This window comes from Peromyscus maniculatus, chromosome 22, assembly GCF_049852395.1.
Source record: "Peromyscus maniculatus bairdii isolate BWxNUB_F1_BW_parent chromosome 22, HU_Pman_BW_mat_3.1, whole genome shotgun sequence".
In the NCBI taxonomy this organism is placed as follows: Eukaryota; Metazoa; Chordata; class Mammalia; order Rodentia; family Cricetidae; genus Peromyscus; species Peromyscus maniculatus.
The window spans coordinates 165949-183449 of NC_134873.1; the positions used below are offsets into that span (position 1 = coordinate 165949).

Here is a 17501-nt window from a genome sequence, read left to right on the forward strand (position 1 = left end):
TTCAGAAGGTGTTAGGTGAACCCCGTGAAAGACAGTCTTAGGTTTTCCAAATGGGTCACTAACCACCTGTTGAGAACCACTATTTTCATGGGTACATGATAGTAAATTAGACTATGGAGACAAAAATCAGAAAGGGAGCTCTTTGAATCAGAAAAGAAACCACACACAAATAAAGAGAGTAAACGTTAGAGTATCATGCAGTAGATAATGTCAACAGGAAACTACCAAACACTCTTGTATGACTTCAGTGGATTTATTTTAGGGGTGGAAATGTTTTGAATGCATTCTTTCTGTGCACTCTGTTTGTGGTCTGCCCACTGACATCCAGGGGCGCTTTGGATCCCCTGGCACTGCAGTTCCAGAAGGTTCTCAGCCAAGATGTTGGTTCTGTGAATCAAAGCCAGAGCCTCTGCCCCAGCAAAAAGTGGTATCCTGCTGAGTCATCTTTCCAGACCCCAGAATCAATATGTTTCTCATGCACCTGTTCATAAGCAAAGACCAATATGTCCTTAGTATAAACGATGAGTCAGCTTTCAGGGTGGTTGCCAAAATTTTATACCCTAGGCCTCATCAGCCTGCTGGTATGAAACATTGAAATGCAGAGAACTTATAGGCAGGAAGAACATGAATAGGAGGTGGTCTTGTTGGTACACTCCTCTAATCTGTGCACTCATAATGCAGAGGACACTGGTCTCTTTGAGTTCAAGGATAACCCGTTCTCAATTTATTTGGTGAATGGGAAAAGGCAAGAAACTGTTTGCCACAGCAGAAGTGTGCAGGTGCAAGGATAATTTTTAGGAGTTGTTTCTATCCTCTCACCATTTCAATCTCAGGGTTCAATTGGAAGTGTCAGTCATGCTGGCAAGTGCCTTTATGACATTAGCCATTTGGTGGCCTTAATATATATGCTTTGAATGTAAATATATCAGCATTAATACACACTCACACACACTCCACAAAATACAAAAGAAATTGATACAATACCCTAGCACACCAATGCCAGCAGATCACTCTGCATGCAGGCATAATGACCCGGGATCCATCCCAGAAAGCACAATTACCAGCAAACTGCTTGACTACGAACCATGTGTTGAAAATACTCGGTTAAAGATCATTAGACATGGTTCCCATTTTACTTCCAGCAATGAAACTCAGATCCACCTATCACATGCCAGAACTCAGGCGACCTCAAAGAAACTGAGCAAAAGAGAGTGAAACACTTTTCTCCTGTTCTGTTTTGAATTTTGGTATTCATAATTTAAAGGAACCCAGCACAGCCTCTTTTGTGTCAGAAGACGGCTTCATTTGAAAACGAAGCAAATAACGGTTTTGGGTCTCACACACACTTCACATACAGACCAAACAAAAGAATTGATTTCCTTAACTGAGAAGGTTCATCCTCTACCTTTCCTTTGCAGAAGAGCGAGGAACACATTGGCTGTGCAATAAGGTCCTCCAGCGTCAAGACCATCTTGGGGGACCTGGAACTGTCTCCGCTAGATGAGGTAATAACTGATAGCTGCAAAGAAAAAGAAATATATTTACCTTTAAGTCCCACTAATTTGACATGTAATATATTTGTTTGTGTAAGGAACGATGTCTCTGTGTTCCTATGTCTGCAGTATTTCAAATAGTGTCAGAGAAGAGGAAGCCAGCCTGGCCCATTTCTTCACCTCCTTCATATCCTCCCTTCTGGGAGCCCACAATCTAATCACCCTGTAAGGCACTAGTTCTCAACCTTCCTAAGGGTGTGGCCATCTGATGACCTATCCCATGTTGTGGTGAACCTGCACAGGAAATTTTTTCCCTTGCTATTTGATAACTGTCATTTTTCACGTCTTATGAATTATCATGTCTATATCTATGTTTTCAGAAGGTGTTAGGTGAACCCCGTGAAAGACAGTCTTAGGTTTTCCAAATGGGTCACTAACCACCTGTTGAGAACCACTATTTTCATGGGTACGTGATAGTAAATTAGACTATGGAGACAAAAATCAGAAAGGGAGCTCTTTGAATCAGAAAAGAAACCACACACAAATAAAGAGAGTAAACGTTAGAGAATCATGCAGTAGATAATGTCAACAGGAACCTACCAAACACTCTTGTATGACTTCAGTGGATTTATTTTAGGGGTGGAAATGTTTTGAATGCATTCTTTCTGTGCACTCTGTTTGTGGTCTGCCCACTGACATCCAGGGGCGCTTTGGATCCCCTGGCACTGCAGTTCCAGAAGGTTCTCAGCCAAGATGTTGGTTCTGTGAATCAAAGCCAGAGCCTCTGCCCCAGCAAAAAGTGGTAAACCCTGCTGAGTCATCTTTCCAGACCCCAGAATCAATGTTTCTCATGCACCTGTTCATAAGCAAAGACCAATATGTCCTTAGTATAAACGATGAGTCAGCTTTCAGGGTGGTTGCCAAAATTTTATACCCTAGGCCTCATCAGCCTGCTGGTATGAAACATTGAAATGCAGAGAACTTATAGGCAGGAAGAACATGAATAGGAGGTGGTCTTGTTGGTACACTCCTCTAATCTGTGCACTCATAATGCAGAGGACACTGGTCTCTTTGAGTTCAAGGATAACCCGTTCTCAATTTATTTGGTGAATGGGAAAAGGCAAGAAACTGTTTGCCACAGCAGAAGTGTGCAGGTGCAAGGATAATTTTTAGGAGTTGTTTCTATCCTCTCACCATTTCAATCTCAGGGTTCAATTGGAAGTGTCAGTCATGCTGGCAAGTGCCTTTATGACATTAGCCATTTGGTGGCCTTAATATATATGCTTTGAATGTAAATATATCAGCATTAATACACACTCACACACACTCCACAAAATACAAAAGAAATTGATACAATACCCTAGCACACCAATGCCAGCAGATCACTCTGCATGCAGGCATAATGACCCGGGATCCATCCCAGAAAACACAATTACCAGCAAACTGCTTGACTACGAACCATGTGTTGAAAATACTTGGTTAAAGATCATTAGACATGGTTCCCATTTTACTTCCAGCAATGAAACTCAGATCCACCTATCACATGCCAGAACTCAGGCGACCTCAAAGAAACTGAGCAAAAGAGAGTGAAACACTTTTCTCCTGTTCTGTTTTGAATTTTGGTATTCATAATTTAAAGGAACCCAGCACAGCCTCTTTTGTGTCAGAAGACGGCTTCATTTGAAAACGAAGCAAATAACGGTTTTGGGTCTCACACACACTTCACATACAGACCAAACAAAAGAATTGATTTCCTTAACTGAGAAGGTTCATCCTCTACCTTTCCTTTGCAGAAGAGCGAGGAACACATTGGCTGTGCAATAAGGTCCTCCAGCGTCAAGACCATCTTGGGGGACCTGGAACTGTCTCCGCTAGTTGAGGTAATAACTGATAGCTGCAAAGAAAAAGAAATATATTTACCTTTAAGTCCCACTAATTTGACATGTAATATATTTGTTTGTGTAAGGAACGATGTCTCTGTGTTCCTATGTCTGCAGTATTTCAAATAGTGTCAGAGAAGAGGAAGCCAGCCTGGCCCATTTCTTCACCTCCTTCATATCCTCCCTTCTGGGAGCCCACAATCTAATCACCCTGTAAGGCACTAGTTCTCAACCTTCCTAAGGGTGTGGCCATCTGATGACCTATCCCATGTTGTGGTGAACCTGCACAGGAAATTTTTTCCCTTGCTATTTGATAACTGTCATTTTTCACGTCTTATGAATTATCATGTCTATATCTATGTTTTCAGAAGGTGTTAGGTGAACCCCGTGAAAGACAGTCTTAGGTTTTCCAAATGGGTCACTAACCACCTGTTGAGAACCACTATTTTCATGGGTACGTGATAGTAAATTAGACTATGGAGACAAAAATCAGAAAGGGAGCTCTTTGAATCAGAAAAGAAACCACACACAAATAAAGAGAGTAAACGTTAGAGAATCATGCAGTAGATAATGTCAACAGGAACCTACCAAACACTCTTGTATGACTTCACTGGATTTATTTTAGGGGTGGAAATGTTTTGAATGCATTCTTTCTGTGCACTCTGTTTGTGGTCTGCCCACTGACATCCATGGGCGCTTTGGATCCCCTGGCACTGCAGTTCCAGAAGGTTCTCAGCCAAGATGTTGGTTCTGTGAATCAAAGCCAGAGCCTCTGCCCCAGCAAAAAGTGGTAAACCCTGCTGAGTCATCTTTCCAGACCCCAGAATCAATATGTTTCTCATGCACCTGTTCATAAGCAAAGACCAATATGTCCTTAGTATAAACGATGAGTCAGCTTTCAGGGTGGTTGCCAAAATTTTATACCCTAGGCCTCATCAGCCTGCTGGTATGAAACATTGAAATGCAGAGAACTTATAGGCAGGAAGAACATGAATAGGAGGTGGTCTTGTTGGTACACTCCTCTAATCTGTGCACTCATAATGCAGAGGACACTGGTCTCTTTGAGTTCAAGGATAACCCGTTCTCAATTAATTTGGTGAATGGGAAAAGGCAAGAAACTGTTTGCCACAGCAGAAGTGTGCAGGTGCAAGGATAATTTTTAGGAGTTGTTTCTATCCTCTCACCATTTCAATCTCAGGGTTCAATTGGAAGTGTCAGTCATGCTGGCAAGTGCCTTTATGACATTAGCCATTTGGTGGCCTTAATATATATGCTTTGAATGTAAATATATCAGCATTAATACACACTCACACACACTCCACAAAATACAAAAGAAATTGATACAATACACTAGCACACCAATGCCAGCAGATCACTCTGCATGCAGGCATAATGACCCGGGATCCATCCCAGAAAACACAATTACCAGCAAACTGCTTGACTACGAACCATGTGTTGAAAATACTCCCTTAAAGATCATTAGACATGGTTCCCATTTTACTTCCAGCAATGAATCTCAGATCCACCTATCACATGCCAGAACTCAGGCGACCTCAAAGAAACTGAGCAAAAGAGAGTGAAACACTTTTCTCCTGTTCTGTTTTGAATTTTGGTATTCATAATTTAAAGGAACCCAGCACAGCCTCTTTTGTGTCAGAAGACGGCTTCATTTGAAAACGAAGCAAATAACGGTTTTGGGTCTCACACACACTTCACATACAGACCAAACAAAAGAATTGATTTCCTTAACTGCGAAGGTTCATCCTCTACCTTTCCTTTGCAGAAGAGCGAGGAACACATTGGCTGTGCAATAAGGTCCTCCAGCGTCAAGACCATCTTGGGGGACCTGGAACTGTCTCCGCTAGATGAGGTAATAACTGATAGCTGCAAAGAAAAAGAAATATATTTACCTTTAAGTCCCACTAATTTGACATGTAATATATTTGTTTGTGTAAGGAACGATGTCTCTGTGTTCCTATGTCTACAGTATTTCAAATAGTGTCAGAGAAGAGGAAGCCAGCCTGGCCCATTTCTTCACCTCCTTCATATCCTCCCTTCTGGGAGCCCACAATCTAATCACCCTGTAAGGCACTAGTTCTCAACCTTCCTAAGGGTGTGGCCATCTGATGACCTATCCCATGTTGTGGTGAACCTGCACAGGAAATTTTTTCCCTTGCTATTTGATAACTGTCATTTTTCACGTCTTATGAATTATCATGTCTATATCTATGTTTTCAGAAGGTGTTAGGTGAACCCCGTGAAAGACACTCTTAGGTTTTCCAAATGGGTCACTAACCACCTGTTGAGAACCACTATTTTCATGGGTACGTGATAGTAAATTAGACTATGGAGACAAAAATCAGAAAGGGAGCTCTTTGAATCAGAAAAGAAACCACACACAAATAAAGAGAGTAAACGTTAGAGAATCATGCAGTAGATAATGTCAACAGGAACCTACCAAACACTCTTGTATGACTTCAGTGGATTTATTTTAGGGGTGGAAATGTTTTGAATGCATTCTTTCTGTGCACTCTGTTTGTGGTCTGCCCACTGACATCCAGGGGCGCTTTGGACCCCCTGGCACTGCAGTTCCAGAAGGTTCTCAGCCAAGATGTTGGTTCTGTGAATCAAAGCCAGAGCCTCTGCCCCAGCAAAAAGTGGTAAACCCTGCTGAGTCATCTTTCCAGACCCCAGAATCAATATGTTTCTCATGCACCTGTTCATAAGCAAAGACCAATATGTCCTTAGTATAAACGATGAGTCAGCTTTCTGGGTGGTTGCCAAAATTTTATACCCTAGGCCTCATCAGCCTGCTGGTATGAAACATTGAAATGCAGAGAACTTATAGGCAGGAAGAACATGAATAGGAGGTGGTCTTGTTGGTACACTCCTCTAATCTGTGCACTCATAATGCAGAGGACACTGGTCTCTTTGAGTTCAAGGATAACCCGTTCTCAATTTATTTGGTGAATGGGAAAAGGCAAGAAACTGTTTGCCACAGCAGAAGTGTGCAGGTGCAAGGATAATTTTTAGGAGTTGTTTCTATCCTCTCACCATTTCAATCTCAGGGTTCAATTGGAAGTGTCAGTCATGCTGGCAAGTGCCTTTATGACATTAGCCATTTGGTGGCCTTAATATATATGCTTTGAATGTAAATATATCAGCATTAATACACACTCACACACACTCCACAAAATACAAAAGAAATTGATACAATACACTAGCACACCAATGCCAGCAGATCACTCTGCATGCAGGCATAATGACCCGGGATCCATCCCAGAAAACACAATTACCAGCAAACTGCTTGACTACGAACCATGTGTTGAAAATACTCGGTTAAAGATCATTAGACATGGTTCCCATTTTACTTCCAGCAATGAAACTCAGATCCACCTATCACATGCCAGAACTCAGGCGACCTCAAAGAAACTGAGCAAAAGAGAGTGAAACACTTTTCTCCTGTTCTGTTTTGAATTTTGGTATTCATAATTTAAAGGAACCCAGCACAGCCTCTTTTGTGTCAGAAGACGGCTTCATTTGAAAACGAAGCAAATAACGGTTTTGGGTCTCACACACACTTCACATACAGACCAAACAAAAGAATTGCTTTCCTTAACTGCGAAGGTTCATCCTCTACCTTTCCTTTGCAGAAGAGCGAGGAACACATTGGCTGTGCAATAAGGTCCTCCAGCGTCAAGACCATCTTGGGGGACCTGGAACTGTCTCTGCTAGATGAGGTAACAACTGATAGCTGCAAAGAAAAAGAAATATATTTACCTTTAATTCCCACTAATTTGACATGTAATATATTTGTTTGTGTAAGGAACGATGTCTCTGTGTTCCTATGTCTGCAGTATTTCAAAGAGTGTCAGAGAAGAGGAAGCCAGCCTGGCCCATTTCTTCACCTCCTTCATATCCTCCCTTCTGGGAGCCCACAATCTAATCACCCTGTAAGGCACTAGTTCTCAACCTTCCTAAGGGTGTGGCCATCTGATGACCTATCCCATGTTGTGGTGAACCTGCACAGGAAATTTTTTCCCTTGCTATTTGATAACTGTCATTTTTCACGTCTTATGAATTATCATGTCTATATCTATGTTTTCAGAAGGTGTTAGGTGAACCCCGTGAAAGACAGTCTTAGGTTTTCCAAATGGGTCACTAACCACCTGTTGAGAACCACTATTTTCATGGGTACGTGATAGTAAATTAGACTATGGAGACAAAAATCAGAAAGGGATCTCTTTGAATCAGAAAAGAAACCACACACAAATAAAGAGAGTAAACGTTAGAGAATCATGCAGTAGATAATGTCAACAGGAACCTACCAAACACTCTTGTATGACTTCAGTGGATTTATTTTATGGGTGGAAATGTTTTGAATGCATTCTTTCTGTGCACTCTGTTTGTGGTCTGCCCACTGACATCCAGGGGCGCTTTGGATCCCCTGGCACTGCAGTTCCAGAAGGTTCTCAGCCAAGATGTTGGTTCTGTGAATCAAAGCCAGAGCCTCTGCCCCAGCAAAAATGGTAAACCCTGCTGATTCATCTTTCCAGACCCCAGAATCAATATGTTTCTCATGCACCTGTTCATAAGCAAAGACCAATATGTCCTTAGTATAAACGATGAGTCAGCTTTCAGGGTGGTTGCCAAAATTTTATACCCTAGGCCTCATCAGCCTGCTGGTATGAAACATTGAAATGCAGAGAACTTATAGGCAGGAAGAACATGAATAGGAGGTGGTCTTGTTGGTACACTCCTCTAATCTGTGCACTCATAATGCAGAGGACACTGGTCTCTTTGAGTTCAAGGATAACCCGTTCTCAATTAATTTGGTGAATGGGAAAAGGCAAGAAACTGTTTGCCACAGCAGAAGTGTGCAGGTGCAAGGATAATTTTTAGGAGTTTTTTCTATCCTCTCACCATTTCAATCTCAGGGTTCAATTGGAAGTGTCATTCATGCTGGCAAGTTCCTTTATGACATTATCCATTTGGTGGCCTTAATATATATGCTTTGAATGTAAATATATCAGCATTAATACACACTCACACACACTCCACAAAATACAAAAGAAATTGATACAATACACTAGCACACCAATGCCAGCAGATCACTCTGCATGCAGGCATAATGACCCGGGATCCATCCCAGAAAACACAATTACCAGCAAACTGCTTGACTACGAACCATGTGTTGAAAATACTCGGTTAAAGATCATTAGACATGGTTCCCATTTTACTTCCAGCAATGAAACTCAGATCCACCTATCACATGCCAGAACTCAGGCGACCTCAAAGAAACTGAGCAAAAGAGAGTGAAACACTTTTCTCCTGTTCTGTTTTGAATTTTGGTATTCATAATTTAAAGGAACCCAGCACAGCCTCTTTTGTGTCAGAAGACGGCTTCATTTGAAAACGAAGCAAATAACGGTTTTGGGTCTCACACACACTTCACATACAGACCAAACAAAAGAATTGATTTCCTTAACTGCGAAGGTTCATCCTCTACCTTTCCTTTGCAGAAGAGCGAGGAACACATTGGCTGTGCAATAAGGTCCTCCAGCGTCAAGACCATCTTGGGGGACCTGGAACTGTCTCCGCTAGATGAGGTAATAACTGATAGCTGCAAAGAAAAAGAAATATATTTACCTTTAAGTCCCACTAATTTGACATGTAATATATTTGTTTGTGTAAGGAACGATGTCTCTGTGTTCCTATGTCTACAGTATTTCAAATAGTGTCAGAGAAGAGGAAGCCAGCCTGGCCCATTTCTTCACCTCCTTCATATCCTCCCTTCTGGGAGCCCACAATCTAATCACCCTGTAAGGCACTAGTTCTCAACCTTCCTAAGGGTGTGGCCATCTGATGACCTATCCCATGTTGTGGTGAACCTGCACAGGAAATTTTTTCCCTTGCTATTTGATAACTGTCATTTTTCACGTCTTATGAATTATCATGTCTATATCTATGTTTTCAGAAGGTGTTAGGTGAACCCCGTGAAAGACACTCTTAGGTTTTCCAAATGGGTCACTAACCACCTGTTGAGAACCACTATTTTCATGGGTACGTGATAGTAAATTAGACTATGGAGACAAAAATCAGAAAGGGAGCTCTTTGAATCAGAAAAGAAACCACACACAAATAAAGAGAGTAAACGTTAGAGAATCATGCAGTAGATAATGTCAACAGGAACCTACCAAACACTCTTGTATGACTTCAGTGGATTTATTTTAGGGGTGGAAATGTTTTGAATGCATTCTTTCTGTGCACTCTGTTTGTGGTCTGCCCACTGACATCCAGGGGCGCTTTGGACCCCCTGGCACTGCAGTTCCAGAAGGTTCTCAGCCAAGATGTTGGTTCTGTGAATCAAAGCCAGAGCCTCTGCCCCAGCAAAAAGTGGTAAACCCTGCTGAGTCATCTTTCCAGACCCCAGAATCAATATGTTTCTCATGCACCTGTTCATAAGCAAAGACCAATATGTCCTTAGTATAAACGATGAGTCAGCTTTCTGGGTGGTTGCCAAAATTTTATACCCTAGGCCTCATCAGCCTGCTGGTATGAAACATTGAAATGCAGAGAACTTATAGGCAGGAAGAACATGAATAGGAGGTGGTCTTGTTGGTACACTCCTCTAATCTGTGCACTCATAATGCAGAGGACACTGGTCTCTTTGAGTTCAAGGATAACCCGTTCTCAATTTATTTGGTGAATGGGAAAAGGCAAGAAACTGTTTGCCACAGCAGAAGTGTGCAGGTGCAAGGATAATTTTTAGGAGTTGTTTCTATCCTCTCACCATTTCAATCTCAGGGTTCAATTGGAAGTGTCAGTCATGCTGGCAAGTGCCTTTATGACATTAGCCATTTGGTGGCCTTAATATATATGCTTTGAATGTAAATATATCAGCATTAATACACACTCACACACACTCCACAAAATACAAAAGAAATTGATACAATACACTAGCACACCAATGCCAGCAGATCACTCTGCATGCAGGCATAATGACCCGGGATCCATCCCAGAAAACACAATTACCAGCAAACTGCTTGACTACGAACCATGTGTTGAAAATACTCGGTTAAAGATCATTAGACATGGTTCCCATTTTACTTCCAGCAATGAAACTCAGATCCACCTATCACATGCCAGAACTCAGGCGACCTCAAAGAAACTGAGCAAAAGAGAGTGAAACACTTTTCTCCTGTTCTGTTTTGAATTTTGGTATTCATAATTTAAAGGAACCCAGCACAGCCTCTTTTGTGTCAGAAGACGGCTTCATTTGAAAACGAAGCAAATAACGGTTTTGGGTCTCACACACACTTCACATACAGACCAAACAAAAGAATTGCTTTCCTTAACTGCGAAGGTTCATCCTCTACCTTTCCTTTGCAGAAGAGCGAGGAACACATTGGCTGTGCAATAAGGTCCTCCAGCGTCAAGACCATCTTGGGGGACCTGGAACTGTCTCTGCTAGATGAGGTAACAACTGATAGCTGCAAAGAAAAAGAAATATATTTACCTTTAATTCCCACTAATTTGACATGTAATATATTTGTTTGTGTAAGGAACGATGTCTCTGTGTTCCTATGTCTGCAGTATTTCAAAGAGTGTCAGAGAAGAGGAAGCCAGCCTGGCCCATTTCTTCACCTCCTTCATATCCTCCCTTCTGGGAGCCCACAATCTAATCACCCTGTAAGGCACTAGTTCTCAACCTTCCTAAGGGTGTGGCCATCTGATGACCTATCCCATGTTGTGGTGAACCTGCACAGGAAATTTTTTCCCTTGCTATTTGATAACTGTCATTTTTCACGTCTTATGAATTATCATGTCTATATCTATGTTTTCAGAAGGTGTTAGGTGAACCCCGTGAAAGACAGTCTTAGGTTTTCCAAATGGGTCACTAACCACCTGTTGAGAACCACTATTTTCATGGGTACGTGATAGTAAATTAGACTATGGAGACAAAAATCAGAAAGGGATCTCTTTGAATCAGAAAAGAAACCACACACAAATAAAGAGAGTAAACGTTAGAGAATCATGCAGTAGATAATGTCAACAGGAACCTACCAAACACTCTTGTATGACTTCAGTGGATTTATTTTATGGGTGGAAATGTTTTGAATGCATTCTTTCTGTGCACTCTGTTTGTGGTCTGCCCACTGACATCCAGGGGCGCTTTGGATCCCCTGGCACTGCAGTTCCAGAAGGTTCTCAGCCAAGATGTTGGTTCTGTGAATCAAAGCCAGAGCCTCTGCCCCAGCAAAAATGGTAAACCCTGCTGATTCATCTTTCCAGACCCCAGAATCAATATGTTTCTCATGCACCTGTTCATAAGCAAAGACCAATATGTCCTTAGTATAAACGATGAGTCAGCTTTCTGGGTGGTTGCCAAAATTTTATACCCTAGGCCTCATCAGCCTGCTGGTATGAAACATTGAAATGCAGAGAACTTATAGGCAGGAAGAACATGAATAGGAGGTGGTCTTGTTTGTACACTCCTCTAATCTGTGCACTCATAATGCAGAGCACACTGGTCTCTTTGAGTTCAAGGATAACCCGTTCTCAATTTATTTGGTGAATGTGAAAAGGCAAGAAACTGTTTGCCACAGCAGAAGTGTGCAGGTGCAAGGATAATTTTTAGGAGTTGTTTCTATCCTCTCACCATTTCAATCTCAGGGTTCAATTGGAAGTGTCAGTCATGCTGGCAAGTGCCTTTATGACATTAGCCATTTGGTGGCCTTAATATATATGCTTTGAATGTAAATATATCAGCATTAATACACACTCACACACACTCCACAAAATACAAAAGAAATTGATACAATACACTAGCACACCAATGCCAGCAGATCACTCTGCATGCAGGCATAATGACCCGGGATCCATCCCAGAAAACACATTACCAGCAAACTGCTTGACTACGAACCATGTGTTGAAAATACTCGGTTAAAGATCATTAGACATGGTTCCCATTTTACTTCCAGCAATGAAACTCAGATCCACCTATCACATGCCAGAACTCAGGCGACCTCAAAGAAACTGAGCAAAAGAGAGTGAAACACTTTTCTCCTGTTCTGTTTGAATTTTGGTATTCATAATTTAAAGGAACCCAGCACAGCCTCTTTTGTGTCAGAAGATGGCTTCATTTGAAAACGAAGCAAATAACGGTTTTGGGTCTCACACACACTTCACATACAGACCAAACAAAAGAATTGATTTCCTTAACTGCGAAGGTTCATCCTCTACCTTTCCTTTGCAGAAGAGTGAGGAACACATTGGCTGTGCAATAAGGTCCTCCAGCGTCAAGACCATCTTGTGGGACCTGGATCTGTCTCCGCTAGATGAGGTAATAACTGATAGCTGCAAAGAAAAAGAAATATATTTACCTTTAATTCCCACTAATTTGACATGTAATATATTTGTTTGTGTAAGGAACGATGTCTCTGTGTTCCTATGTCTGCAGTATTTCAAATAGTGTCAGAGAAGAGGAAGCCAGCCTGGCCCATTTCTTCACCTCCTTCATATCCTCCCTTCTGGGAGCCCACAATCTAATCACCCTGTAAGGCACTAGTTCTCAACCTTCCTAAGGGTGTGGCCATCTGATGACCTATCGCATGTTGTGGTGAACCTGCACAAGAAATTTTTTCCCTTGCTATTTGATAACTGTCATTATTCACATCTTATGAATTATCATGTCTATATCTATGTTTTCAGAAGGTGTTAGGTGAACCCCGTGAAAGACAGTCTTAGGTTTTCCAAATGGGTCACTAACCACCTGTTGAGAACCACTCTTTTCATTGGTACGTGATAGTAAATTAGACTATGGAGACAGAAATCAGAAAGGGAGCTCTTTGAATCAGAAAAGAAACCACACACAAATAAAGAGAGTAAACGTTAGAGAATCATGCAGTAGATAATGTCAACAGGAACCTACCAAACACTCTTGTATGACTTCAGTGGATTTATTTTAGGGGTGGAAATGTTTTGAATGCATTCTTTCTGTGCACTCTGTTTGTGGTCTGCCCACTGACATCCAGGGGCCTTTGGATCCCCTAGCAATGCAGTTCCAGAAGGTTCTCAGCCAAGATGTTGGTTCTGTGAATCAAAGCCAGAGCCTCTGCCCCAGCAAAAAGTGGTAAACCCTGCTGAGTCATCTTTCCAGACCCCAGAATCAATATGTTTCTCATGCACCTGTTCATAAGCAAAGACCAATATGTCCTTAGTATAAACGATGAGTCAGCTTTCAGGGTGGTTATCAAAATTTTATACCCTAGGCCTCATCAGCCTGCTGGTATGAAACATTGAAATGCAGAGAACTTATAGGCAGGAAGAACATGAATAGGAGGTGGTCTTGTTGGTACACTCCTCTAATCTGTGCACTCATAATGCAGAGGACACTGGTCTCTTTGAGTTCAAGGATAACCCGTTCTCAATTTATTTGGTGAATGGGAAAAGGCAAGAAACTGTTTGCCACAGCAGAAGTGTGCAGGTGCAAGGATAATTTTTAGGAGTTGTTTCTATCCTCTCACCATTTCAATCTCAGGGTTCAATTGGAAGTGTCAGTCATGCTGGCAAGTGCCTTTATGACATTAGCCATTTGGTGGCCTTAATATATATGCTTTGAATGTAAATATATCAGCATTAATACACACTCACACACACTCCACAAAATACAAAAGAAATTGATACAATACACTAGCACACCAATGCCAGCAGATCACTCTGCATGCAGGCATAATGACCCGGGATCCATCCCAGAAAACACAATTACCAGCAAACTGCTTGACTACGAACCATGTGTTGAAAATACTCCCTTAAAGATCATTAGACATGGTTCCCATTTTACTTCCAGCAATGAAACTCAGATCCACCTATCACATGCCAGAACTCAGGCGACCTCAAAGAAACTGAGCAAAAGAGAGTGAAACACTTTTCTCCTGTTCTGTTTTGAATTTTGGTATTCATAATTTAAAGGAACCCAGCACAGCCTCTTTTGTGTCAGAAGACGGCTTCATTTGAAAACGAAGCAAATAACGGTTTTGGGTCTCACACACACTTCACATACATACATACAAGGCAGGCATGGTGCTGAAGCAGCAGCTGAGAGCCACACTGACTCACACAAGAAACAGAGAGCTCCCTGAAAATAGCTCAAGTCTTCTGAAACCTCAAGGTGAACCAATAATGACACAACTCCTCTGAAAAGGCCACACCTCCTAATCCTCCCCCAGATAGTTCCACCAACTGGTGGCCAAGCATTCAAATATATGAGCCCATTGGGGCTGTTCTCACTCAAGTCTCCAGAGAAGTGCTGGGTCAGGCCATTATAGCTATCCTCCATGTATGACAATAGTCATAGTTAAGGAGTAAGAACTTGGAAGGCATCTCCCAGAATCCTAACTTGCAGCTCCACAGCTCCCCTCTGCTCATGCATTTCAAAATCACCCTCACTGTTCTACTGTCCAAGGAACCTAATGGCAATTGTGAAAGGTTGTGGGGAAAGCATTAATGCAGTGCAGAAGAGAGAGGTTCCTTTTGTTCCAAAAGCTCCTCATTGTCACATTTTCTTAATCTGGCCAGAATGCAAAATCCCAGTCATACAGACAGGAAAGGACACATTTTGTCCTTTTCCTTTTACAACTTCCCATTATACAGAGAATATACATTATACAGTGTCAGGTAGTAAAGAAAAGAAGGAAAGAAGGCATAAAGCTGAGCAGGTCCCCTTTTAAATTTCTCAAAACTCTGGGCCTTTTACTCAAACAGAAAGGAAGCAGAAAGTACTGAATATCAATGGCTGTTGTGATAAAATTAGACTGAGAAAAGAGACATTTGGGGGCTATAAATCAAGACCCTGACATAACAGGTAAGTCTTAAAATGAATAAAATCAGTGAAAATGTTAATGAAAACTAACGTCTCACATTTTCCTTAAAGGTTGAAAAGAAGGCACCTTGTGATCCCCATATTACCGTTCGGCACAATTTGGTCCATTTACCACCTACATGGGATGGAGAAGGAGTTGACCCGGTTGATAATAAAAAAGGTGCGCATTCAGCCCAGGACACTGTTCTGGATCCCACAATTATTTAGGTATTTGCACTGGGCATGCAAGGGGGAGACCATACACTGACCCTGAGCCTGCTCTTGGTCACCACACTAATGACACCATGGACCCTTTTCAAACACTGACCCAGTTCTTGAAGCGTGTCTTAGAGCAGAACACAAGTGTAGTAGATTCACTACTGATCGGGAATCTTCTCTTGTTCATGTGCCATGTGACACTCCAGAACCTACACAGGGTAGCAACAAAATTTTTGGTTCTGTAAATACAGCTGACCACACCAGCTATACAATGAACACCTCTATTAAATCTATTCCTCCTCTGGCAGAAGACATGCTGCTGCTCCTTATAACTCCAGCAATGTGGTTCCTGGTTTCGATTATGATGATGATAAGACACATAAGCAATATAATATTCCGCAGACGAAGTAATTTGAGAGATTACAGGAACCAAAACGTTGGACAAGGTGAGACCACAGAAATGGTTTAAAATAGATGAAGATTTTTGTAGTAGAAATCTAATTTTTTGGGCACTAGTATGTAAGATTAATAAATTTCATGCTTTATATAGAACTTTTGGGCATTTCCTAGCACCAGAAAAAATTTGATTCTTTTTTTCCAATAATATTAAAAATATATCACATAAAAATAACAGTTTAGTCCAACGAAAGTGCCCAAGTAAAGCTGGTAGGTTCACAGTTGTCTCCTATTCTGGAACAAGGGAATTTCTTTCACTCCTAATGTGAACCTTGTGTTTTTCTGAATGGCTAAGCAGAGTTATATAACTGTTAAATATTAGTTTCTATTTTTCTGTGTGCATACATTGTGACTTATGAGTATAGCATCTTCTTAGAAACAAATATTTCAGAAGAAGCAACATCTGAGAATAGAACCAACAAAATGAGGCTCCACATTCTCACACCTTCTCAAACACAATGATACTAATGTCACTCCATAAGATTCTACTGATGATGCCACTGCTACTCCTGATCCTGAGATGTATGTCACCAGTGATGTTCTTGATGATGCAACTGATAGTTCTTTCTTTTCTTTTTAGTTGCTACCGAAGCTGATAATTCTCTGAAAGAACACAACAAATGACAATCTGTCAGGAAGATTTTATCAAAAATAGACATGGTTAACTATTTTCTGGCAGAAGACATAGTATATATTGAATTCTGTATATGTTTGAAATATTTTCCCATTAAAATGCATTATGCAAATATTTTAAGCTGTTTCTTGGTATTGTACAAACTGATCACCTGACCTCTCAGTGATATGTTTAAGGGGAAGGATTTTTATTATAGATACCAGAGTTTGAACAGATAGAGTGATCTGGAATGTTCAAAGCAGAAGGAGATGTTGGCTGAACATAGTCAGCCAACTGGACCTGGCTAATGATAGAAGCAGAAACAGCCAGAGAGGCAGAGAGAGAGAGAGAATGAGACAGAGGAGGAGACAGAGAGAGGGAGAGGAACATGGAGACAGGAGGAGAGAGAGACACAAAGAGAGAGATTTATAAAGAGACTGAGAAGGTGTGAGAAGGGATGCTTCTGAACTAGAGGGAGTTTAGGGTAGGGGAGGAGGGGAGAGGACCTAGGACACTAGCATAGACTTTGAAATGCATAACAAGTACTTGTGACCCTGAAGCAGCCTGGAGGCTAGCATGGGCCTCATTATGGTAATATGCACCACAGGCAGCCATTTTCTCTACTGCCAGTCATAAGGGAAATGACACCTTTGGGTAGAGATTCACAAGTTTTTGAGGAATGTTGACTTCTATCTACCTTCCAGAAATCCTCCTAAAGTCCAGGTTGAGCCCATTTCCGGATATCTGAGCCTGCCCTTGGAGTTTTGGGAATTGCAGTTTTCTTTGGACATAACAGGCATCAATGAATTTTAGTGGATTTTGCAAGTCACAAATCAGCCTTGTTGAGGTTTACATACTCAAACTGCTCAAACACAAGTAAACACCACCAAAATGCCATATTGTCCTTAACATCCATAGAGTTCAAGTGTGGTTGCTTACCTGCATTTCCTTTTCCTTTAATTTGATGCTACAAGCTG

General features: G+C 41.4%; 1 protein-coding gene across 1 annotated transcript in view; it reads left to right on the forward strand.

Moving 5' to 3' along the window:
• Positions 1-16659, forward strand: part of LOC143270124 (uncharacterized) — a 34682-nt gene extending 18023 nt beyond the window's left edge. The window contains exons 10-19 of the mRNA XM_076558969.1: positions 1419-1505; positions 3287-3373; positions 5157-5243; positions 7027-7113; positions 8896-8982; positions 10766-10852; positions 12633-12719; positions 15309-15417; positions 15764-15901; positions 16492-16659. Of these exons, the coding sequence (XP_076415084.1) occupies positions 1419-1505; positions 3287-3373; positions 5157-5243; positions 7027-7113; positions 8896-8982; positions 10766-10852; positions 12633-12719; positions 15309-15417; positions 15764-15901; positions 16492-16535 (900 nt within the window). The 3' untranslated portion in view covers positions 16536-16659. The remainder of the gene's footprint in view (positions 1-1418; positions 1506-3286; positions 3374-5156; positions 5244-7026; positions 7114-8895; positions 8983-10765; positions 10853-12632; positions 12720-15308; positions 15418-15763; positions 15902-16491) is intronic.
• Positions 16660-17501: the final 842 nt, after the last annotated feature.